Source organism: Mastigoproctus giganteus, chromosome 3 (genome assembly GCF_048544385.1).
Source record: "Mastigoproctus giganteus isolate SK-2022 chromosome 3, ASM4854438v1, whole genome shotgun sequence".
Taxonomy (NCBI): Eukaryota; Metazoa; Arthropoda; class Arachnida; order Uropygi; family Thelyphonidae; genus Mastigoproctus; species Mastigoproctus giganteus.
Window position 1 is genome coordinate 23,391,070 of NC_143577.1, and position 21,747 is coordinate 23,412,816.

General features: G+C 35.9%; 1 protein-coding gene across 1 annotated transcript in view; it reads left to right on the plus strand.

Annotated features, from left to right (window-relative positions):
• The window catches only part of LOC150087800 (voltage-dependent calcium channel type A subunit alpha-1-like), a 1,442,149-nt gene that overhangs the window by 1,277,801 nt on the left and 142,601 nt on the right, over positions 1-21,747 (plus strand). The window contains exon 38 of the mRNA XM_090369204.1: positions 13,905-14,013. Within this exon, the coding sequence (XP_090225330.1) occupies positions 13,905-14,013 (109 nt within the window). The remainder of the gene's footprint in view (positions 1-13,904; positions 14,014-21,747) is intronic.

Genomic DNA, 21,747 nt, shown 5'->3' on the forward strand with positions numbered 1-21,747 from the left:
CTGCAATTTACAGAACTTAAGCCTTTCTTGGTAACACCAACCCTTTGTTCCACTCACCAGTCTCATTGCCCTTCTGTATACTCATTCCAGCACCTAAAATGAGGCTTCCAAACCTGTATGCAGTACTCAAGGTATGGCCTGACCATTGCCTTATACAAAGGGAAAATCACAAATCACCTCCCTATCCCTGCTAGCAAAATTCCTGTATATCATTTACAAGACACCATGAGCTACACTTGCAGACCGTCTGCCCTGCTTAGAAAACTTCATATCATACCTTGAATTGTTTGAGCATGCTCAAACCATTGAAAGCTTTATACACCTCAATCAGATCACCTCACAGGTGCCTAGTCTCCAGGCACTGTAATTTGCAAAACTTAAACCTTTCTTTGTAAGAGAAACAACCCTTTGTTCCATTCACCAATCTTGTTGCTTTTCTCTGTACATGCTCAAGCAAATCTACATGCTTCTTAAAATGAGGCCTCCAGATCTGTATACAGTACTCAAGGTGTGGCCTGACCATTGCCTGACAAGGGGATAATCACCTCCTTATCCTTGCCAGAAAAATTCCTGTATATCATTGACAAGACACCATGAGCTACTCTTGCAGACCGTCTGCACTGCTGAGAAAATTTCATATCTGACTGCACAATTACCCACAGGTCCTTTTCATTCTCCACTACCCTGAGATAGTACCACACAGTTGGTATGTTACACGGCAGTTACTGCTACCCATATGCAGTACTTTGCATTTGTCAATGTTAAACTTGAGTTGCCACCTCTCGGCCCATCTAGAAATTATTCTGGATCCTGTTGCAATAGTGTACTATCACTACTGTCATTAATAATCCTGCCAACCTTCATATTGTCTGAAAACTTAGACATTAATCCTGGTATACCTTAATCAATATCATTGATAAATATAGAAAATAAACAACACCGAAACCTGGAGCATTCCACTAATAACATTGATTATTAGATACCACTAATAACACAAAGGAGGATCAAAGGCTGACACAAGTAATTATAGACCTGTTAGTTTAACTTCTGTTCCAGGTAAATTAATGGAGGCACTGGTTAAAGAAGCACTGCAGGATCATCTAGACAAGAATTCAGTTATAGCTCAGATGCAGCATGGTTTTGTTAAGGGCAGGTCTTGCCTGACCAATTTGATTGGATACTATGATGTAGTCACAAAAGAACTGGATGCAGGGAATAACTTTGATATTATATATTTGGATCTTAGAAAGGCTTTTGATACTGTTGCACATGGAAGACTGCTGCGCAAATTGGAGCAGTGTGGCATTGGAGGCAAATTGCTGCTATGGATAAGGGGATGGTTGAGTGGCAGAAGACAGAGAGTGGTAATCAATGGACACTGCTCAACGTGGACTAATGTTATTAGTGGAGTTCCTCAGGGTTCAGTGTTGGGTCCGTTGTTGTTTTCGGTGTTTATGAATGATATTGATGATGGGATATCAAGTTTAATGTCCAAGTTTGCAGATGATACAAAGGTTGGCAGGGTTGTTAAGGACACTACTGACGCTATGCTGCTTCAACAGGATCTGGAAAGGTTGAACAGATGGGCTGAGAGGTGGCAAATGAAGTTTAACATTGACAAATGCAAAGTACTACATATGGGAAACAGTAACCCCAGAGCAACGTATCAACTCTGCGGTACTACACTGACAGTGGTGGAGAATGAAAAGGACCTGGGGGTAATTGTGCAGGCAAATATGAAGTTCTCTGAGCAGTGCAGACGAGCTGCAAGAGTAGCTCATGGTGTCTTGTCAATGATATACAGGAATTTTTCTAGCAGGGATAAGGAGGTGATTATTCCCTTGTATAAGGCAATGGTTAGGCCACATCTTGAGTACTGTATACAGGTCTGGAGGCCTCATTTCAAGAAGGATGTAGAGCTGCTGGAACGGATACAGAGAAGGGCAACAAGATTAGTGAATGGAACAAAGGGTTGCTCTTACGAAGAAAGGCTTAAGTTTTGCAAATTACAGAGTCTGGAGACTAGGCACCAGCGAGGTGATCTGATAGAGGTGTATAAGGCTTTGAATGGTTTGAGCATGCTCAATGCCAATGGGATTCTTCATCTTGCTCAGAATAATCACCTCAGAGGCATAAATTCAAATTGAGGAAGGACGGATGTCGGATAGATGTGCGGAAATTTGCCTTTGGCCAGCGGGTGGTTGGTTGGTGGAACCGACTTCCATCACTTGTTGTTGAAGTTGATAGCCTAAACAAATTTAAAGCTCAACTGGACAGGTATTTCGAACGAACGGAGGGGTGAAATGGGAGTGGTGTGTGGTTTTTTTTTTTTTTTTTTTTGGCTGATGCTGAATAAGCTTGCTTTCTTGCATCATATGCCTCTACTAATGCTAATGCTAATTACCACTCTCTGTCTTCTCCCACTCAACAATCCTTTTATCCATTGTAGCAACTTGGCCTTAATGCCATACTGCTCCAATTTGTACAGTAGTCTTCCATGTGCAACAGTATTATTATTATTATTATTATTAACAGTATCAAAAGCTTTCCTAAAATCGAAGAACAGTAAGTGCTGGTTATAGTGATCACGTTTCCAAATTGAATTTTGATTCTAATAAATGGCAATTCTAATAATCGAAAATTGACAGATTTGTTATCAAAAGTTTATTACCAATTAAATGATGCATGACAATTGAAGGAATATTATCCACAGGTTAGCAAAATAAAAATAAATATGTGCTTACATACGTAGCTTAATTAATATACATATTAATTAAACATAATATGCTTTGTAATATGATTATAATTTTAAATAGTCTTATTTTAGATTGCTTTAAATTATCACTACAAAGTCTATAGTTTTTTCAATATTGTATAACAGTCTATATTTACGATCAGTTGCAATAGTTTCTTCCAATGCTATAGCTTCACGAGTTTGTCACTTTGTAACTGGAATGTGTTGGGGTTCATCTTCATTTTCCTCCTCCTCCTTGGTGAAATTATCAGACTGGGCAATTTCTTCTTCTTTTAAAGCTGTAGTAACAACCCATTTATAACAGACTGTAAAAACAGAAAGTCCCGATAAACCAAAAACTGCAAATTGTTTTTATTGTTTTATGGTTGTGACCTTCAGAAATGTGCTTTAGAAGAATATCACAGAGGTGTTCAAAATTTATTCTTATAACCGAAGATGTGATTCTAATAAAGATAAAAGTGTAGTGTATTTTATTGATTTGAATCATTTCATTGGAATTTAATTCTCTAAAGTGGCTGATTCTAATAACCAGTGATCACTATAACCAGCGCTTACTGTATATGATATCAAAATTATTTTTTTTATACAGTTCCTTTGTGACCACATCATAGTATACAATCAAATTTGTCAGACAAGACTTCTCCTTAACAAACGCATGCTGTGTCTGAACTATAACTGCAGTCTCATCTAGATGAGCCTGCATTGCTTCTTTAACCAGTGACTCAATTATTTTCCCTGGTACAGAATTTAAACTAACAGGTCTGTAATTACTCGTCACCCTTTGATCCCCCTTTATGAATTGGGGCGACGGTTGCACATCTCCAGTCCATGGGGACCTCCCCTGAGTCCAAGGAAGCTTTCATAATCATAGCTAAGTGTTTGCCTGCTTACTTTGCTGCCAACTTTAATTTAACTGGATAGACCCCCATCCACCCCAGATGCCTTTCTTATGTTCAATTTCAACAATTTTACCTCCACTTTTCTCTCAGTTATTACAAAATCATTTAGTTCTCTGCCAGAGTTTGATAAGCTGGCCTTCTCTACAGACTTCCTCATGTGTGAATGTAGATGCAAATTACTCATTCAGTTTGTCAGCTACCTCAGCAGGTTCATCAACAATCAAACTGTCAATGTCCAGTGGACCAATCTGATTCATTCCCTTCCTTGTTTGTTGTTTGTTATTTAGTTTTTAGGAGCATTAGCAACTAAGGCCATATTGCTCCTGGAATATGCGGTGGTCATTCCCTTGGCCTTTCCACATCATCCGTATTTGGTGGTGACGGGATCGAACCCCGGTCTAATCAAGAAGCATGTGCTATGCACTGCTGCTCCTTCCCACCTGGCTACGGAGGTGCCTATATTCCCTTCCTTAAGACAGTATATCACCATAAGGTGTTAATGTGATATACCAGTATATCACCATGAGTATATCACATAAGGCAGTATATCACCAGTGGATTGACACTGATGGATCCATACTGGTAATCATTGATCAGATGGAAGGTTTCTAAATAGTTTAGGAGTTGGTGGTTAATAGATTTCTCCATTACTTTAGAAAGAGTAAAAGTAAGTGCAATAGGACGATAATTGGATGGAAGAGATTTGTCACCCTTTTTAGTAACTGGCTGGATATGAGCAAATTTCCAAGCAGAAGGGAGAACACTGGTAGAAAAAGAAAGTGTAAAAAGGAGATGCAGAACAGGAGTAAACTCAGGAGCAAGGTTTTGAAAACAAGTGGAGAAATACCATAAGGATCTCGTGCTTTCTTGGCATCAAGACCATTCAAAATTCTTCTGACATTCTTTTGATGGAACACCACAGGAGGCATTGAATGGGATGTACTAGGAATGGTCAGAAGTGGTTTGCCAAGATCATCAATACATGAACTAAAAGAAAAGTATGAATCTAACAGTTGAGCTTTATCTTTAGCTGCGGTGGCAACAGGACCATCTGATTTTGACAGAGGTGGGAATAGAGAAGGGCCAAAGTTGCAGCCAATATCTTTGCAAGAGACCAAAATGCTAAACTACCATTTAGACAATAAGCAAGTTTTCTACTCTTAGACTGATTTGCAATTTTTGCAAGCTGTGGTGTAAGTAGAAAATTAACATAGAGATTTGGATGCATGCAAATTGCGATACGAAACCTTCTTATCTTCAGCAGCCTTAGCACATTTAATGGGGAACCAAGGTGTATAGGTAAAGGATAAGTTTTTAAGGTGGAGTGTGGAATAAAGCATTTCATCCCCACAAGAATAATTTCACTGGCATGATCTGATCAAATATTGATATCAGAAGATTTGAAACAGTAATCTGACCAAGGAAAAGAAGAAAATAATTCTCACAGATCAACCCAATTTGCATTCTTGTAATGCCAAACAACACAAGGTTGAGAATGGCACAAGAGAAAGGCTCCATTGGAGAAGAAATCATCATCAAGTGGCGATCCGAGGTGCCTAGAGGACCACTCACCTCAACCATGTACTTGGAAGGGATATTTGTGAGAAAAAGATCAAGCATGTTGACTCTGTGGTTAAGATTGTGTGGTATTCTGGAAGGTAAATGAACAATCTGTTCAAGGTCATTAGTAATTGCAAAAGTTTAAACTTCTTGGCCAGCTGGGACCATGTGACTGTAAAACAGAAGCAGCTGGAGTTGTGAACATTAAAATCACCAAGGAAAATTACCTCGCTGTTAGGAATGTTGGACTGGAGAAAGTCAGAGTTCTTAGTGATTAGTCGAATTGGGAGAATGAATTGGAAACAGATGAAATTTAGCATAATAGTTCATATGACAAATGCACCTTTTAAACGAAAGAATCATATAGTGAATGATTAGGACAACTGAGAAGAGCAGTGGTTGAATCAACTGATAATTGGGCTTCTGTCAGTAAAAGTATGTGTGGTTTGGCAGACTGTAAGTGGAAATTTACATCATTGAGATTGGAACTGACACTATGTATATTTGTCAAATGAACAATGAAGTGTTTGGGAGGTTTAGATCTTTTTACAGATAAGTTTATTCTGATAATTTGACTATTCATGATGTATGCAGTAGTAAGAAAAGATTGTATGAAGTAATGAAACTTTTGGATATGGCGTACATATAGCAAGAATATACCCAGCTCCTTGACCATAACATGGCCTCAGTGATGCCCTCTACATTCACACTACTCAGACTCCCTCCAATCACCATCTCACAGAGTAAAGGCAGAGAGGTTATACACTAGCTGATAGTGGAAGGGGAGGTTGTTAGAGCTTTGCTCTCTAGAGTAAACATGATTTCCACCACTTCCAATAAGCAAAGTGGTGGTATTGCTCCAGTTGATGAGATTCATCTATCACCTAGTATTGCCTGGTATCACAGAGGAGCCACATTCCTCCTTGCAGTGTGGATGCCGCACCTTGACCCCTACTTACGTTGGTATTCCTGGGTGATCGCCTCCAGTATACTGTGTTGTATTTCAGGACTAGCACATGCCAGTAACCCTGGATATAAATGTTATATCTAGGGTTACCAACAGTCCCAAATGTGAAGTTGCAAGCAGAGCATTTGGTTGTCACAGTTAATGTTATATCTAGCTGGACTTTGCCAAAATTCCAACTTGAATATTACCTCAATATCAGTTCCATCAGCGTTTTAGACTCCCAGGTAGCAAGCCCAGCTTAACATACTTGAGGGAATGTCTGTGACAGCCTCAAGGACCTTTAAGGCCTTAAATGGATTGAGTAAGCTCAATGTTGATGGCATTCTGCTTTCTGAGACTGCATACATGAGTGGACACTAATTCAAATTGAGGAAGGATGGTTGCATGATAGGTGTGTGGAAGTTTGCCTTCAGCCAGCAGGAAGTTGATTATTGGTAAAAACTTTCATCTGTTGTTGTGGAAGTGGGTAGTTTGAATAAATTGAAGGAAAAACTAGACAAATTCTTGGAGTGGATCGATGGGTGAGATGGCTTTTCTTTGGCTAATGCTCTACAAGCTTGCTTTCTTGCATCATTTGCCACTACTAATACTATTAACTGACACTAAGTCCTTGATGAGACTAACCTAAATTAAATGATCTTAGAAACCAAAAAACAAGGAGATAGAGGGAATGCAAGTGTAAAGTAAAACAACAGTAAACACTACTGAATTTTAGTGTAATTCAAATCTCAGTGGCAAATTAAATAATACAGAAGCATGATCAAAGTTAGGATAATAGGATATAGACAAATAGTTAGATATACTGATACAAAAATACAAATAAAATTAAAATTAATATAATAATGAAACAGAAAAGGACTAGAAAAAGGAATAATAACCTGATTGCCAAAACTTATGTATGACCAGAGATAAAACTGAACATTCTGTTGATGGTTTTTGAAAACTATGTTATAGTAAGACAGAACCTGAAATTTTTAATGGAAAAATATGTGGGAATAGCTTTCAACAATCTGCTATAACAGAGGTCATTGGTAGTAGAATTAAAAAAGAAAGGTTAGAATTTCTTGTGCATCTGCACCACACTGTTAAGAAGTTGATCTGAATTGTGTTTGAAATTTTTTGGGAAAAAAAAACAAAAAAATCTCTTCATATTACCATATTACCCATCCCTTGTAATAACACTAGTCGACAAGTATTTTTCATTGGTCAAATTTATCTGGACTAGATAGATCTTTGGACACTGGTTCCAAATCTGTTTTCCAGTTTTAATCTAGCATATCTAGAGTTTTTGTGATGAGATGGATTACATGAACACAATTGAGATTAATCATACTACTGGCATACCTATTTAGCCAGCCTACATGAATATAATTATTATTCATTTATTATTTATTTTGTATACATCCATATTTATGTTATTATTTGAATATATCTATATCCTTGTTATATCATACATAATTTAATTATAAATTGTTTCAGATAACATCTGGTGAATTAATGAAACACATTTGTTGTTATCCCTCAAAAGTGTAAAACTCACCCCTACAAATTCTACTATATGTGTGTGTGTGTGGCTCTCTCCTGGCTAAATCATAACAGTTTACAATCACTGTGGATGGGATACACTTAAATAGAAAAGGTGCAAGAATATTTGCTAATGCTATCGAGGCAGTGTTAGGTGGGTCGGAAAACTACTAGCTAGGGGGGATTCACAGACTAAAAGGTTAAAGTAGCCGCAGGCAGAGGTGAAGGTGATTCTTGCACAACTTCTATTAGAATAAGTAGCGACCTGGAGCGAGGGGTGCTGGGGGTTTCAGGGACTGATGGCAGTCATCATGAAACAGGTGGGTATATGGGATGTGTCAGGTTAACTAGGAATAGGAATAGGTGCATGTATGCTTGCATGTATACCAATGCTAGAAGTATAGTAAATAAATTTGATGAATTTGAAGTGTTGGTGAAGACATCAAAGGCAGATTTTGTTGGGATATCAGAGAGGTGGTGTCACACTGATATTAGGAATGCAGAATTGGAATTTGGGGGGTAAAATGTGTACAAAAAGGATAGACAGGATAGGAAGGGAGGAGGTGTCATGCTGTTAATTAAGAAAAACATAAAATCAAAAGAAGTGTATCCAGTTGATAAATTGTACAGAGTGGGCTAGTAAATAAGAATGTCTTATACTGTGGGATTTTAACTTCCCAGATATTGACTGGAACTTGTGGGTTGGTCACACAAACACTAATAAGACTTTTGTGGATTTATTGGATGATTGTTTTCTGTGGCAGCATGTTCGAGAGGCAACCAGAGAGGGTAATACTCTTGATCTGGTTATCAGCAGTGATCATTCGTGTATTAAGAATTTGCAGATAAAGGAACCACTAGGTGGCAGTGATCACAGTGTACTGATGTGGGATTTACTTAAAGATATAATTATCATCAGGAGTAAAGGAAAGGGTTTTTGCTTCCGTAAAGGTGAATAGAGTGGTCTCAGACAGTTTTTAAATTCTGTACAGTGGGATAAACTGACGATGTTACCAACAGTAAATTCTAAGTGGGAAGCATTGAAGGAATTAATCGTCGAAGCCACTAAAAGTTTCATACCTATTAAGAAATATTGTTCAAGGTTTAGGCTTAAATGGTTATCAAATGAACTAATGAGACTTGTGACAGAGAAGAAAAATGCATGGGATGCATATAAATTATCAAGCGACTAGAAGCCTATGGCAGATATAAGCTAGTCTATAATCAGGTCACAAAGGGGGTTAGACAGATTATGAGAAATCTTTAGCAAAGGACGCTAAGACACACAGCAAGGATTTTTTTACTTATATAAACTCTAAAAGGAAGGGGATGAATCTGATTGTTCCACTTGATATCGATAGTTCAACTGTTGATGATCCTGCTCAGATAGCAAACAAACTGAATGAGTATTTTCCATCTACATTCACACATGAGGAGTTATTAAGGTTTGAAAATGGCAGAAGGTTATCAAATTGTAGCAGGGTGCTTAATGATTTTGTAATAACTGAGAGCAAAGTGGAGGAGAATTGTTGAAATTAAACATAAGAAAGGCACCTGGGGTGGATGGGATCAATCCAGTTATATTAAAGGAGGCAGCAAAACAACTAAGCAAACCCTTAGCCATAATTATGAGAGTATCCTTGGACTCAGGGGAGGTCCCCATGGACTGGAAATGTGCAAATGTATCACCAATTCACAAAGGTTGATCGAAGGGTGACACGAGTAATTACAGACCACTTAGTTTAACTTCTGTTCCGGGTAAAATAATGGAAGTCACTGGTTAAAGATGCATTGCAGGATCATCTAAACTAGACTTCAGCAATAATTCAGATGACACAGCATGGGTTTGTTAAGGGAAAGTCTTGTCTGACAAATTTTATTGGTTATTATAATGTGGTTACAAAGGAACTGGATGGCAAAAAATAATTTTGATATCATATATTTGGATTTCAGGAAAGCTTTTGACACTGTTGCGCATGGAAGACTATTGTAAAGATTGGAGCAGAATGGTATTAAGGGTAAGTTGCTACAATTGATAAAAGGATGGTTGATCAATGGGTGCTGCTCTTCGTGGAGTAATGTTATTAATGGAGTCCCACAGGGTTCAGTGTTGGGTCCACTGTTGTTTTGTATATTTATCAATGATATTGATGAAGGTATATTAGGCTTAGTGTCAAATTTTGCAGATGGTACAAAGGTTGGCAGGGTTGTTAATGACAGTAATGGCAGTGTGCTACTACAACAGGATTTAGAAAATTTGGGCAGATGGGCTGAGAAGTGGCAACTGAAGTTTAACATTGACAAATGCAAACTACTGCATATGGGTAGAAGTAACCCCAGAGAAACGTACCAACTGTGTGGTACTACACTTAAGATGGTAGAAAATGAAAAAGACCTGGGAGTGATTGTGCAGTCAGATATGAAGTTTTTTGAACAATGCAGACAGGCTGCAGGGCAGGTCATGGGGTTTTGTCAATGATATATAGCAATTTTGCTAGCAGAGAAAAGGAGGTGATTGTCCCTCTGTATAAGGCAATGGTCAGGCCTCAAGGCATGGGCCTTGAGGCCTCATTTTAGAAAGGATGTAGATTTGCTTGAGTATGTACAGAGAAGGGCAACAAGATTGGTGAGGGGAATGAAGGGATCCTCTTACCAAGAGAGGCTTAAGTTCTGCAAATTGCAGTGGCTGGAGACTAGGCACCTGCATGGTGATCTGATTGAGGTGTATAAGGCCTTGAATGGGTTGAGCATGCTAAATTCTGATGGGATCCTTCCACTTGTTCAAATTATGAACCTAAGGAGGCATAAATTCAAATTAAGAAACGACAGATGTAGAATAGATGTGCGGAAATTTGCCTTGGAACAAACTTCCATCTGTCGTTGTGGAAGTTGATAGGATAAATTTAAGGAGAAACTGGACAGGCATTTGGAGGGAATGGTGTGATTTTTTTTTTTGACTAATGCTGCATAAGCTCATACACTTGCTTTCTTGCATCATATGCCACTACTACTACTACTATTTGAAAATTTACCAGCTATACTTTGGCTGTCCTCTAGGTGACCAGAATAAGATATGGACACCACATGTTATTTGTACCTCATTTCAAATGGATTATATGACCGGTTGAACAAAAGGAAAAATCTGTACCATTTGCCATACCCATGATATGGAGAGAGGGAAAAAGACCACAATGTTATGTTTGTAATTTGATTATAACTGGATTCTCAACAAAGAAAAAACGACAAGTTTTTTACTAAACCTGGATTCAGTGATGAGACCAATTCTTCATGATGTCAGTTTGGCATTTCCATTTCCACATCATGAGCTAGATTCTTTAGAAGCTGAAACAGAATGGCAGAGACATCAGAACTTCAGTTGATCCTGAATACACACCTGACAATGAGATATTGGAAGTGGTGTTATTTATCCCAAATCAGTTGAATGACCTCATTAGAGGTCTAGCCCTCTCTAAAGTAAAAGATATGTCAAAGTATCTCACTATCAAAAAAGAAAGCAAGTTTTGGTGACATTCTTTACAGTAAACAGTATGCTCTGCTACTGCCATGATATTAATGGAGCTTTTAGAGAATTGTCAAAAATACACATTACATCCAAATGGTACCTCTACAGTAACTCCTCACAGCAATGTTTGAAAGCTGTCCTTTTGCACAGTGGAACTTAAGAGCCATCCGTCCCCATTACCCAATCAGTTTGGTGTAAAAGAGACATACAGAGACATATATTAACATGAAGACACTACTCAAAACAATTCGATACAGCACTGATCAACGGAATATCTGCAGTGACCGCAAAGTCATTGGTCTGTTAATGGTCACGCTAGGAAGGCTCACATATTATTGTTGTTTCCTATGTCTACGAGACAGCTGTTTCACTGCAGACCATTACATTTGACACAACTGGTCTCAAAGAAGCACACCCATAAGCCAGGAACAAGTAGTGTGCAGTTAGTGGATTCAGTGACAATTTTCCTTCACTAGTAGTCAATGACTGAAATACAGTCCTTAGTCGCTCATAAGGACTAATGTTCCAGGGGGGAAAAAATGGCCATTGTAGGGTTCTGGACACGCCACAAGGAATATTCTTCCTCTGGTGGGTGTGGGGAATGTCTCCTTGGAGTGGTCATGTGTTAGGGTTATCTATATTCACAATTCATATGTTGTCTTTAATTTAATTCTATGTTTAAGTTACTTTATTTATTTTAATTGTTAAGGTAATTTGGTTCTCAGATAGCAAAATGTTTGCCTTGCCAAGCATGACTTTAATTGCTATACTATATTGGTACATAGTATAATAGTATTTTTTTCTTCAATAGTCTTAAACTGTAATTCAATTTAGAGCATTAAACGAAGGACTTATATGGATATTTACATGGTACTGCTAATTATCATTAATGAAATCTATAACTGAAAGATGACACAAAGTAGATAAGAACTTTTCTTGTTTTGTTTAATTATAGAAATGGAATAATGCTGCTGTATATTATTTTATACTCATTATTAATTGTTTGTTCTTGTCTCTACCAGTGAATTTTCCTACAGAAGGTAATTTGCTCATGTTTTCTGACAAGAAGCATGTGTTTTGTCTCCTTTTATTTACAAGTTGTCTAACTGCCAAAAAAAAACAAGATATCTGTATGCAGATCAGTGAGCATGGTTGTTAGTGTCCTTCCTGAAACAGAATTTCAAAGGGCAGTGTTCATCATACACAGATTAAATTTATGATACAAATGCATTCAAGGCCTATTACATTTTGAAACAGTCAACAGTACTTACATAGTAATCACAAAACATATTTTGCTTTTACTTTGTTATAAATCAAAGTGAAATTTCACAGCCTGCACAAATTGTCTAATTTAATTGGTTTTACTGAATTTGATTAGACCTTTCCAGAAATACAGTGTGATCATTTTATATGAGAACCCATGCAACTATGAATAACTTTGAGTGAATGAGTGCTAAAGACATGAAATTTACAAGTAATATTCTTTATTTTGTGTCTGGTGTTGCCATTTGTTGATAACCTGTAAAACTAAATATGCACTTACAATGTGCTGGTAATTAAACATGGCATTCATTATTATGGAGGAGCATATATTCATACTGAAACATTACCTGAAAAAGAGTCCTTGAAAACTATTCAACATGGAATTCATTATGTAGACAGTTTCAATGTCTGAAAGCATCAAAATCTGTTAATATGGAAGCTTGTAAAAATTCAGAGAGACTGGGAATGTGAATGTATTGGATTAGAAAACATGCTGTAGGCAGCGTTTTCAAACACACTTTTTCATGCACAATTAGAAATGAACATGATGGTGATCATTTTCATTTTTTTTTTTTTTTTTTGACAAATTAGTAATCAGAGAATAGAGAACATTACTTTCATATTTCATGTTTCTACCACTCTCTCCTCGTGGTTTCATCCACAATATGTGGTGTGCCCTCCACTGTGTCTTTAACAAAATTAATGTGCTGCAGTTGCAAAAAAAATGTTACAGAATTCTGTACAAAAACCAGCTATCCTACATAGCTCAGAGTAGAGTTGAACAATGACTATCACATCAGTAAAATAGTGCTGTTTGCAAATAAAATTGTAAAATGAATATATTTACATTATTTTTACAAGCAGATTGATGATGTTTTTAGAATAAACTGATGACCAAGAACAACTTTCCCACTGAAAAAAAAAAAAAAGCAAAATTTACTATTAGAAATCATAATATAGAAACAGTAATCTTTATTCCAGTTTTGGCTTTAAAATCAAGAATATAGCAATATGAAAAAAAAAAAAAAAAAAAAAAGGCTTACGTAATATCAGAAATCTTATCCAATAGGGAATATGAATTCTAAATTGTGACAACCTGCATAATGTTGTAAAACTGTGGCTTTAATTTTAAAACTACATACTTGAAATTGTTCTATTTTTTGGAGATTAAGTTGTGCCAGTCTCTTTTGTAACAATGTTTCAACACTAATGGCCAAAGCAACATAACCACTAATGATGTCTTATTCTCTCTGAATGGTTGAATGGTTGGTTGTTTGGCGCCTCCTGTCAACTGCTTTACTTATAAAATGTTCTGAACCTGTAAATTGTTTAAATATTAAAAATTTAAATAATAAATATTGAAGATAATTTAACCAGTAGTTTGTTTTATATATTTTTGCTTATCTCTTTCAGTATTAACAGATTATATGGTGAACATGATAAAGGATGGCAACCAACTTTCAGTTTCCTTCGACGAGCAAGTAACAGGCGGAAACGCAAGAATGCAGGGAATTACTCACAGGTGTGATGCATGATGAAATATAACCTGGTATGCTTATATATGGCTATTAGTTCCCTTGTGCATGCATCTCATCTGCAAATGGGCATTGCACTGCTTGAGCATGTTTTATTCTGCTATATTATGTTTAATAGCAATAGTTTAGAGTTCCTTACAGATTTAGAAATCCCTCCCCCCCCCCTTTTTTACTGCTGTTATCATGTCAAATTCTGTTACATAGAATCTGATCATTTCCTTTCACGTATGCATCTGTGTTGGTGTTGGGAAAATTAATAGTAGTGAGAGATACCAAGATAATTTTTCCTCTTTCCCCATTTAAAATAGCTCAATTTACTATGACTGCATCATATACACAAAACTAAATATTTTGAGCATTTTATTATGGGAGTAGTTTCTTTCACTTTTTTTAAACTGCAAATTGATATACAGCAAAGAACTACTGTTTAAAGAATATAGATTTCTTCTACTGAACTGCTGTTTTCATACTTCAATCAGTTATGGTTAAATGTGAAACTCGTATAAGTCATGAGAAAATTCTGATTTCAACATATTACCCATAACAAATATCAAATCAACTGCCAAACACTAAATGATGCAGATGTTAAAATTTAATACTCTTTAAAAGTGATATTCACTGCAAATTGCTTTTCCATCACTGCTCAATAATTACAGTTTTAACAACCATAAATATGAATTAATGAAGAGAAAACATGCCTTGAAACACAGAGCTTCATTTCAGAATAAAAAGGGCAGTTTCATAAAATTCTTGTAGACATTGCATTGTATATTAATTAATGCATATTTCTTTGATTGCAAACTAAGAAACCTAATAAATCATTTTTGTCACAATTGAATTCTTGAAGGGTTTGTTGCATTTGTTTAAAGCTTTATTTAAATAGACTACACAACATATACATAGATAGATTAAAACTCTTCTATATATGTATATATATATATTATATTATTAAAACAGATCAGACCTTTACACTTGTCCTTGTTTATTAGGTGCATTATTCATCAGATGGTCTAACTAATTTCAATTCTAGTAAAACTCAAATAGGCATCTTTCTCCAAAAATAATTATATATGCGAATGAAAGAGACTGCATGTACTGTATTATATTCTTATTCCTGTTGAACCTGTGCTTACCTTCAGTAATACCCAATTTCTAGATAAAGACAGGATTGAAATGTGTGCAAATGAAGGGAACAAATACCCAGGAATTACAAACTATTTACATAATACGCTGCTCTGTGTTGAAATAGCAAAATATGATTTTTGCACTCACTTACAAAGGTACACAGTGCTACTGAGATGACCATGTCTCCTTTACAGCATGTGCTTTTGTAAACTAAAAAGCCAAAAGATAAATGATAGATAAAACATATGGCGGAATAAAGAAAGAGTTCATGTATTGGTGGCCCCATCTCATCAGTAACCATGACATCAGCATCCAAAACAAACAAGGAACATTAGAGGTTGTTGAAATGCTATGTTCCTTGGTTGTTTTAGATGATGTTGTCTTGTGGTTCTTGATGAAATGTGGCCCTTGGCACTTGGCAGATGAATCCTTCTTTATAGATGATTCTAAAAATCATTTCTTTTTATTTCAGTGTAGAGTAATATATTATGTGAGTAAACATTTGGTTTCTCTATTTAGGATATAGGTCAGAGTGGTGGGATCAGTTTTCATCACCAGTTACAAACTAAACAGAAGTAATCTTCAGCAATAGCTGTATTGCTAAACCATCTGTACCAAAATGTCCAAGCTTATTTTCCTTTATCCATTTGTAAACAAGCAGGAATCCTACTGGAAATCCACCCTGTGATATTCTAAGGTCTTTATTATCTCTTGTATCACATATTATCCTATCTCTAGAAATGCATCAATGTCCCTAATAGCCACCATGACTTCCAGAAATTCTCATTTCTGAAAGGCATGATAGCTATTGGTCAGCCACTTTATGTGTAATTGGTAATGTCAGCTTTTTCATCTTGTAGTGTTTAACCAACCTTCTTTGCTACCTCTCTACAGCTCCTGTGCTGGCAGTAGTTGTCCTTCAAAAGGAATTCAACCACTGCACATTGACAAAAAGATGTGTTATTGAGAGCCATTTTGTTTTGAGGGATTGGGTAAAATGATGATGCTCATGTGCTACAGCTGTGAGTATAAATGGAACTAAGTTTACTAAAATTTGCACTTTGTACTTATTTGCCAATATATCTGCAGCATACAAATAGCCAGTAGATGCTCATTACTTTTGATACAACGCCCACATTTCCTAACACATTAATAGTACTGAAATACTTCATGTCTCAATGTTTAGGATTACCATTTAAAAAGACATATAATTGTGGGAACAAAATACAAGAACTAAGAGAAAAAAATCTTTGTTGTGTGTGTGTATATAATATATATATACACACTTTCTGTGTGTGTGTGTGTGTGTGTGTGTGTGTGTGTGTGTGTGTGTGTGTGTGTGTGTGTGTGTGTGTGTGTGTGTGTGTGTGTGTGTGTGTGTGTACAATAGTAACATTATAAGTTCTATAAACAGATGAGAAAAAAATAGAGAAATTTTTGAAACGTATCGTATGTCCCCGTTGAAATGCCTGGCCATGTGTCAATTTTAATTTTTAACTGTCTGCAGATTTTGCATATTTGCCATCCCTAAATTCGACCTTCTTTCTAAAATTGCCCACCCATAACTGAATACAGTTATACTCTTTTGTAAACCCCTTTGTAATTTTTGTATATCCCATTGTAATTTATTTTATTTATTTTCTTTTTCCACAGTCCCATTTCTTCTTATTGACTTGTTAATTGTGCCATTAATAATCTTAATTCATAATCGTACTAGGATTTTAAAATTCTTTCACCTATTTCATTACTACTTCATTTCTTTTTTCTGCTATCCTTCACACCCTTTTAGTTCAGGCACTATGTGTACTTCTCATATCCATGTTTGCAGACCCTGTATTAATGTTTCTTACTACACATTTATACACACACACACAAACACGCACACACACACACACACACATGGAATATAAGACTTCACAAATGGAATGGAATCTTGCCATTTGGGATGAGTCCAGTTGGTAATCATCCCAAATGGCATGATTAATCATTTTACGACAAAAAGTTTCTGTTTTTTAAGCAGAAAGTTTCTCCATCTTTTCTTTTCACAAAAAAAAAAAAAAAGTTAAAATTGGATTCCTTTTTTTTTTTTCTTGATTTTTGTGAATTTATACTTATATTCATTAACAAATGGACTGTCAAATGTGCTGTGGTCTACATGCCAAAATTGAAATATATAATAATAGCATTGTTCTGTCTTATGCAATAATTTCCACTGTACTTTTGTAGTGCTAATCTAATTAACAATGTCTTCCATAAGATGCCAAAGAAATGCAATGCAAAATTTCAGAATTCATATTCACAAGATTTTCAAAGTATTATAAAATATGAGAAAAGTAGCACATTAGCATGGTGTACCATATGCAGAAGTGATTTTTTGATTCAAGCAATGGGAAACATGGTCTAATCAGACATCTGAAAATAGATGAGCATAATGACAGCATGCAGTGCATAGAATAAATGCAAAAATAGGTGTTGTGTTTCATGGTGATGATTATGTTATATGTGCTGAATTTTTATCTGCATCTTTTGTCATACAACAATCTTCCTCTGAGTTGTGTGCTGATCATGCAGGTGCACTGTTCAGAAATGTTTCATGTTAGCAGAGTAGCAAAAATATATGGCTGTGTAAGAACAAAAACAAGAGGCATTGTTAGTGAAATCGCACAGATTGGGAAAGAAGAGGTAGTGATGGCTCTAAAAAAAGGGCCATTTTCAATTGCTACAAATGGCAACAATCAGAGTGATTCCCAATGTGGTGACCTTTTGAAATTAAAAAAAAAAAAAATCATAAAATCAAAAGCGGCTTGCCCTTGGTGGCAACATTGAAAGGTGACTCCATAGGGAACAACACTGGACATCTGAGCAACTTGAAAGGATGTGGGATTTATTCAGAAAAATACTAGCACTTAATGTTAATAAGGCACCTGTTGTGGAAGGTCTAAAAACTGTAATATGTCTTCCTGTGAAAGTGGATGAACACTTTTTGGAAATTTACTATTATCTAGAAAGAAATGCTAAAAAGGAAAGCTAGATTTAAACAATTTCAACTAATTTATGTCACAGAGCACAAACGATTTTGAAGCATGTCTTTGGTTTGTGTAACTAGATTGGTAGAGCAGTGGCAACCTTTCATTCTGTTTAAAAAATAGATTAAAAGTGGTGAGAAAAGCAATACAAACACTCTTCAGTGTTATCAAATTGAAAAGTACAACAAGCAATCACTAGTTGAACAGCACCGACTCACGTCCAAATCCAGTTCATAATCCAGAAGTTTGAAAGAAGACAAATTGATGAACTCAAGAAATAGAACTTCTGAATTGCAAACTTCTGCTAAAAGCAATCCGTAACAGGCCAAGCAAGCTGATAATTCTAGGCACGTTATATTCACTCGCGCAGAAAGTCTGTTCACATTTTTTTCTTCTGGCTTGAGTAAAGCAATTTGCTGCTTGTTTCTTTTAAATGTTATGCCAATATTCAAAAATCAGAACATAGCTCTTCAATCCAGTGTATCTCACATCAGTGTATTAAGGTCATTACTCCTATGTTGAAGAATATTAAGCGCAAATTTATTTTATCTACAGTTCTCAAATCTTCCATTTCCATTTTGGAAATTGATTACCATAGCAGAGTAAACCAGAAAGATAATTCTGACTTAGTCATCATAGGCATTTCTACTGCCAAGGTCAGTGATAGTCTAAAACAAGAGGAGAAAATTCTGTTGTTTAAATCAGTAACTACATGATGCACAAGTTCCCATTGAAAAATAATGTTCTTATAAATGGCTGAGGTAGCATTTATATGCATGATCAATTTGCAGTGCATCAATTTCAGATTTGAAAATTTTTGTCAACTAGTTTCCAGCACTTCTTGGTGTCATTAAAGATAAAGAAATAGATGAAGCAACAGATGTTTTTATTGCATCAGTTCTGTCAGTTTAAGTGTGAGAACCTACCAGATGCTATTATGATTTGTATTTGGATTTTATTGGCGCATTAGCAACTAAGTCTATAAACTATTATGAAAGAGAAGGAATTGATGTACAGTGGTTCTTGGTTGAGAAACTGACATGTGCACCAGGAAGATTGAAATATAACAAATTATCCCAATTTATGTTTGGCATTTTAACAATTCCTCATAGTAGTGCTGAGTGTTAAAGACTATCAAGCCATATTATAAAAACAAAAACTGAGTTCAGTTCTTCTCCTCCTTATTGGGGAAGATTTGTAAATGCTCCTGATAGCCAAGTCTATCGAAAGTCTAACAGCCAGGGACATTGTTAAGAACAAATCTTTGACTCAGTATTTCTGAAGAGGACAGAGTTTGCAATGGTATCTTTCTTGAAGCAATCAAAGCCAATTGATATCTAATAGAATATTTAAAGAGAAATCTACAGACAGAAAAATCTTAGGTAAGCAAATGTTTAAAAACATACTGTACTGGTAAACAGTCCTGTAGTTGTATTTTAATATAAAATATGTATTTTACTAATGAAACTTAATTTATAGTGTGTTGTTGTTGTTGTTGTTATTTTGTTTTTAGGAGCATTAGCAACTAAGGCCATATTGCTCCGGGATATGCGGTGGTCATTCCCTGACCTTTCCGCATCCTCCATATTTGGTGGTGACGGGCTCGAACCCCGGTCTAATCAAGAAGCGTGTGCTAACGCACCGCTGCTCCTTCCCACCTGGCTACGGAGGCGCCTATAGTGTGTTGTGAACTTCACAAAAACCTCCTGCTTTTTCTGAAAAAGCTCTTGTTTCCTTCCTCTTGTTTACAAATACTTGATCTCTAGCTTTTAGAAAGTCAAAAGTTGTCAGGTATCTGATTACAATTAGTAATGCATTTGAATAAAGGTACAACATATGTTGGCAGATTTGGTATGCAGTCACAAAAAAGTAAACAGAAATCCTTAGCAAATGCTCAAAGGCCATACACACATTAGTGTTACAAATAATATAATATAACCTAGCATTATTTGCCCCTAGTAATACTAATACTGTGTGCAATAGCATAGTTCCCTTTACTTGTGCTCAGTATTCATTAGTTAGTCGGCTACATTTCTTAAGATTGATGAGGTTATAAATAATTTAAATACACCTTAAATTATCATTTATGGCTCCCAAAAAAACCATACAAATTCAATACACATTTACAGAAAAAAGTCTGATTTTTATTAAAAAAATTAAACTTAAAGATGAACATGAAGTGCAATGTGATATTTTAGGAAAAAGTTTTCTAATGCTCATGGTGGTTGGTCTGATTATTAATGATCAAGCAACTGCTATATTTAGTATAATGTTAGTTATGTTTCAGTTTTTTAGTGTCAATTAACAGTTTCAAGGTTTATTTTTTTAACTGTTTTTTTCTTACCACATTTTAAGGTCTTGATTTTTGACTTGCAAGAAATAAATATCTTATTATAATGTAACCGGTTATATCAGGGTGTCTTGGTTTGGGTCACAGAAAATCCTGTCACTTTAGTCAAGATAGGGTGACCAGATGTCCCTATTTTCCAGGATTGTCCTAATTTTGGACATACTGCATACAGGTCTGGGAGCCTCCTTTCAGGAAGTATGTAGATCTGCTGAAATGGGTGCAGGGAAGGGCGATGAAATTAGTGAAGGGTACTTAAGGGTGGCCTTACAAAAGAAAGGCTTTAGTTCTACAAATTGCAGCCTCTGGAGACTAGGCACCTGCAAGGTGATCTGATTGAGGTGTGTGAGGGTTTGAATGGATTGAGCAATCTCAGTGCTGATGATGTTCTTCCTCTTACTCAGACTACACACATGAGAAGGCATAAATTCAAATTGAGGAAGGATGGTTGCAGGATAGATGTGTGGAAGGTTGCCTTCAGCCAGCAGGTGGTTGACTGTTGGCACAAACTTCCATCTGTTGTTGTGGAAGTGAGTAGTTTGAATAAATTCAAGGAAGAACCAGAAGAATTATTGGAGGGAATGGACAGGTGATGCGAGAAGGAATTAAATTTTTTTTTTTTTTTTTTTTGTGTTGATGCTTGCTTTCTTGTATCATTTGTATAAGCTTGCTTTCTTGTATCATTTGCCACTACTAATACTAATACTATATCTCAGAAAGTTTTGGTGAATTTATTTTCTGATTTTCGTGTCAAGCTTTTTTTCTGAACTAAATATACAATGTCAAAATTAATAATATATAATTTTGTTAATGTAGCATGACAGTTAACATAATAGGAATCACTTGTTCACTTTACATGTAACATGCAACAAATAGCAACATTTTTTTCATTTTACATGTAGCATTGTCAAAGTGTGACAATTAGTTTGCATCACTACAGTTTATACTGATGCAATAAAACATCAGTACAAACTGCACGTTCCACTTGTGAACTGCCCCTGCAGTGGTGAGTCATCAGGACTACATTGAGTTGTCGTGAGAGCTGGATATTAAAATGAATGGTGATGTAAACAGAAAATTCTACCACTTATTACATAAAAAGGATTTTTTCCACCCCTGTGGGCTGATGCCTGGTTATAGTGTGCCTGCCATGGTAACATTGGCCATGCTTGCTTACATGCTTCTGCCTTCAGATTCTTCTTCAAAACCAACTGATTATATTT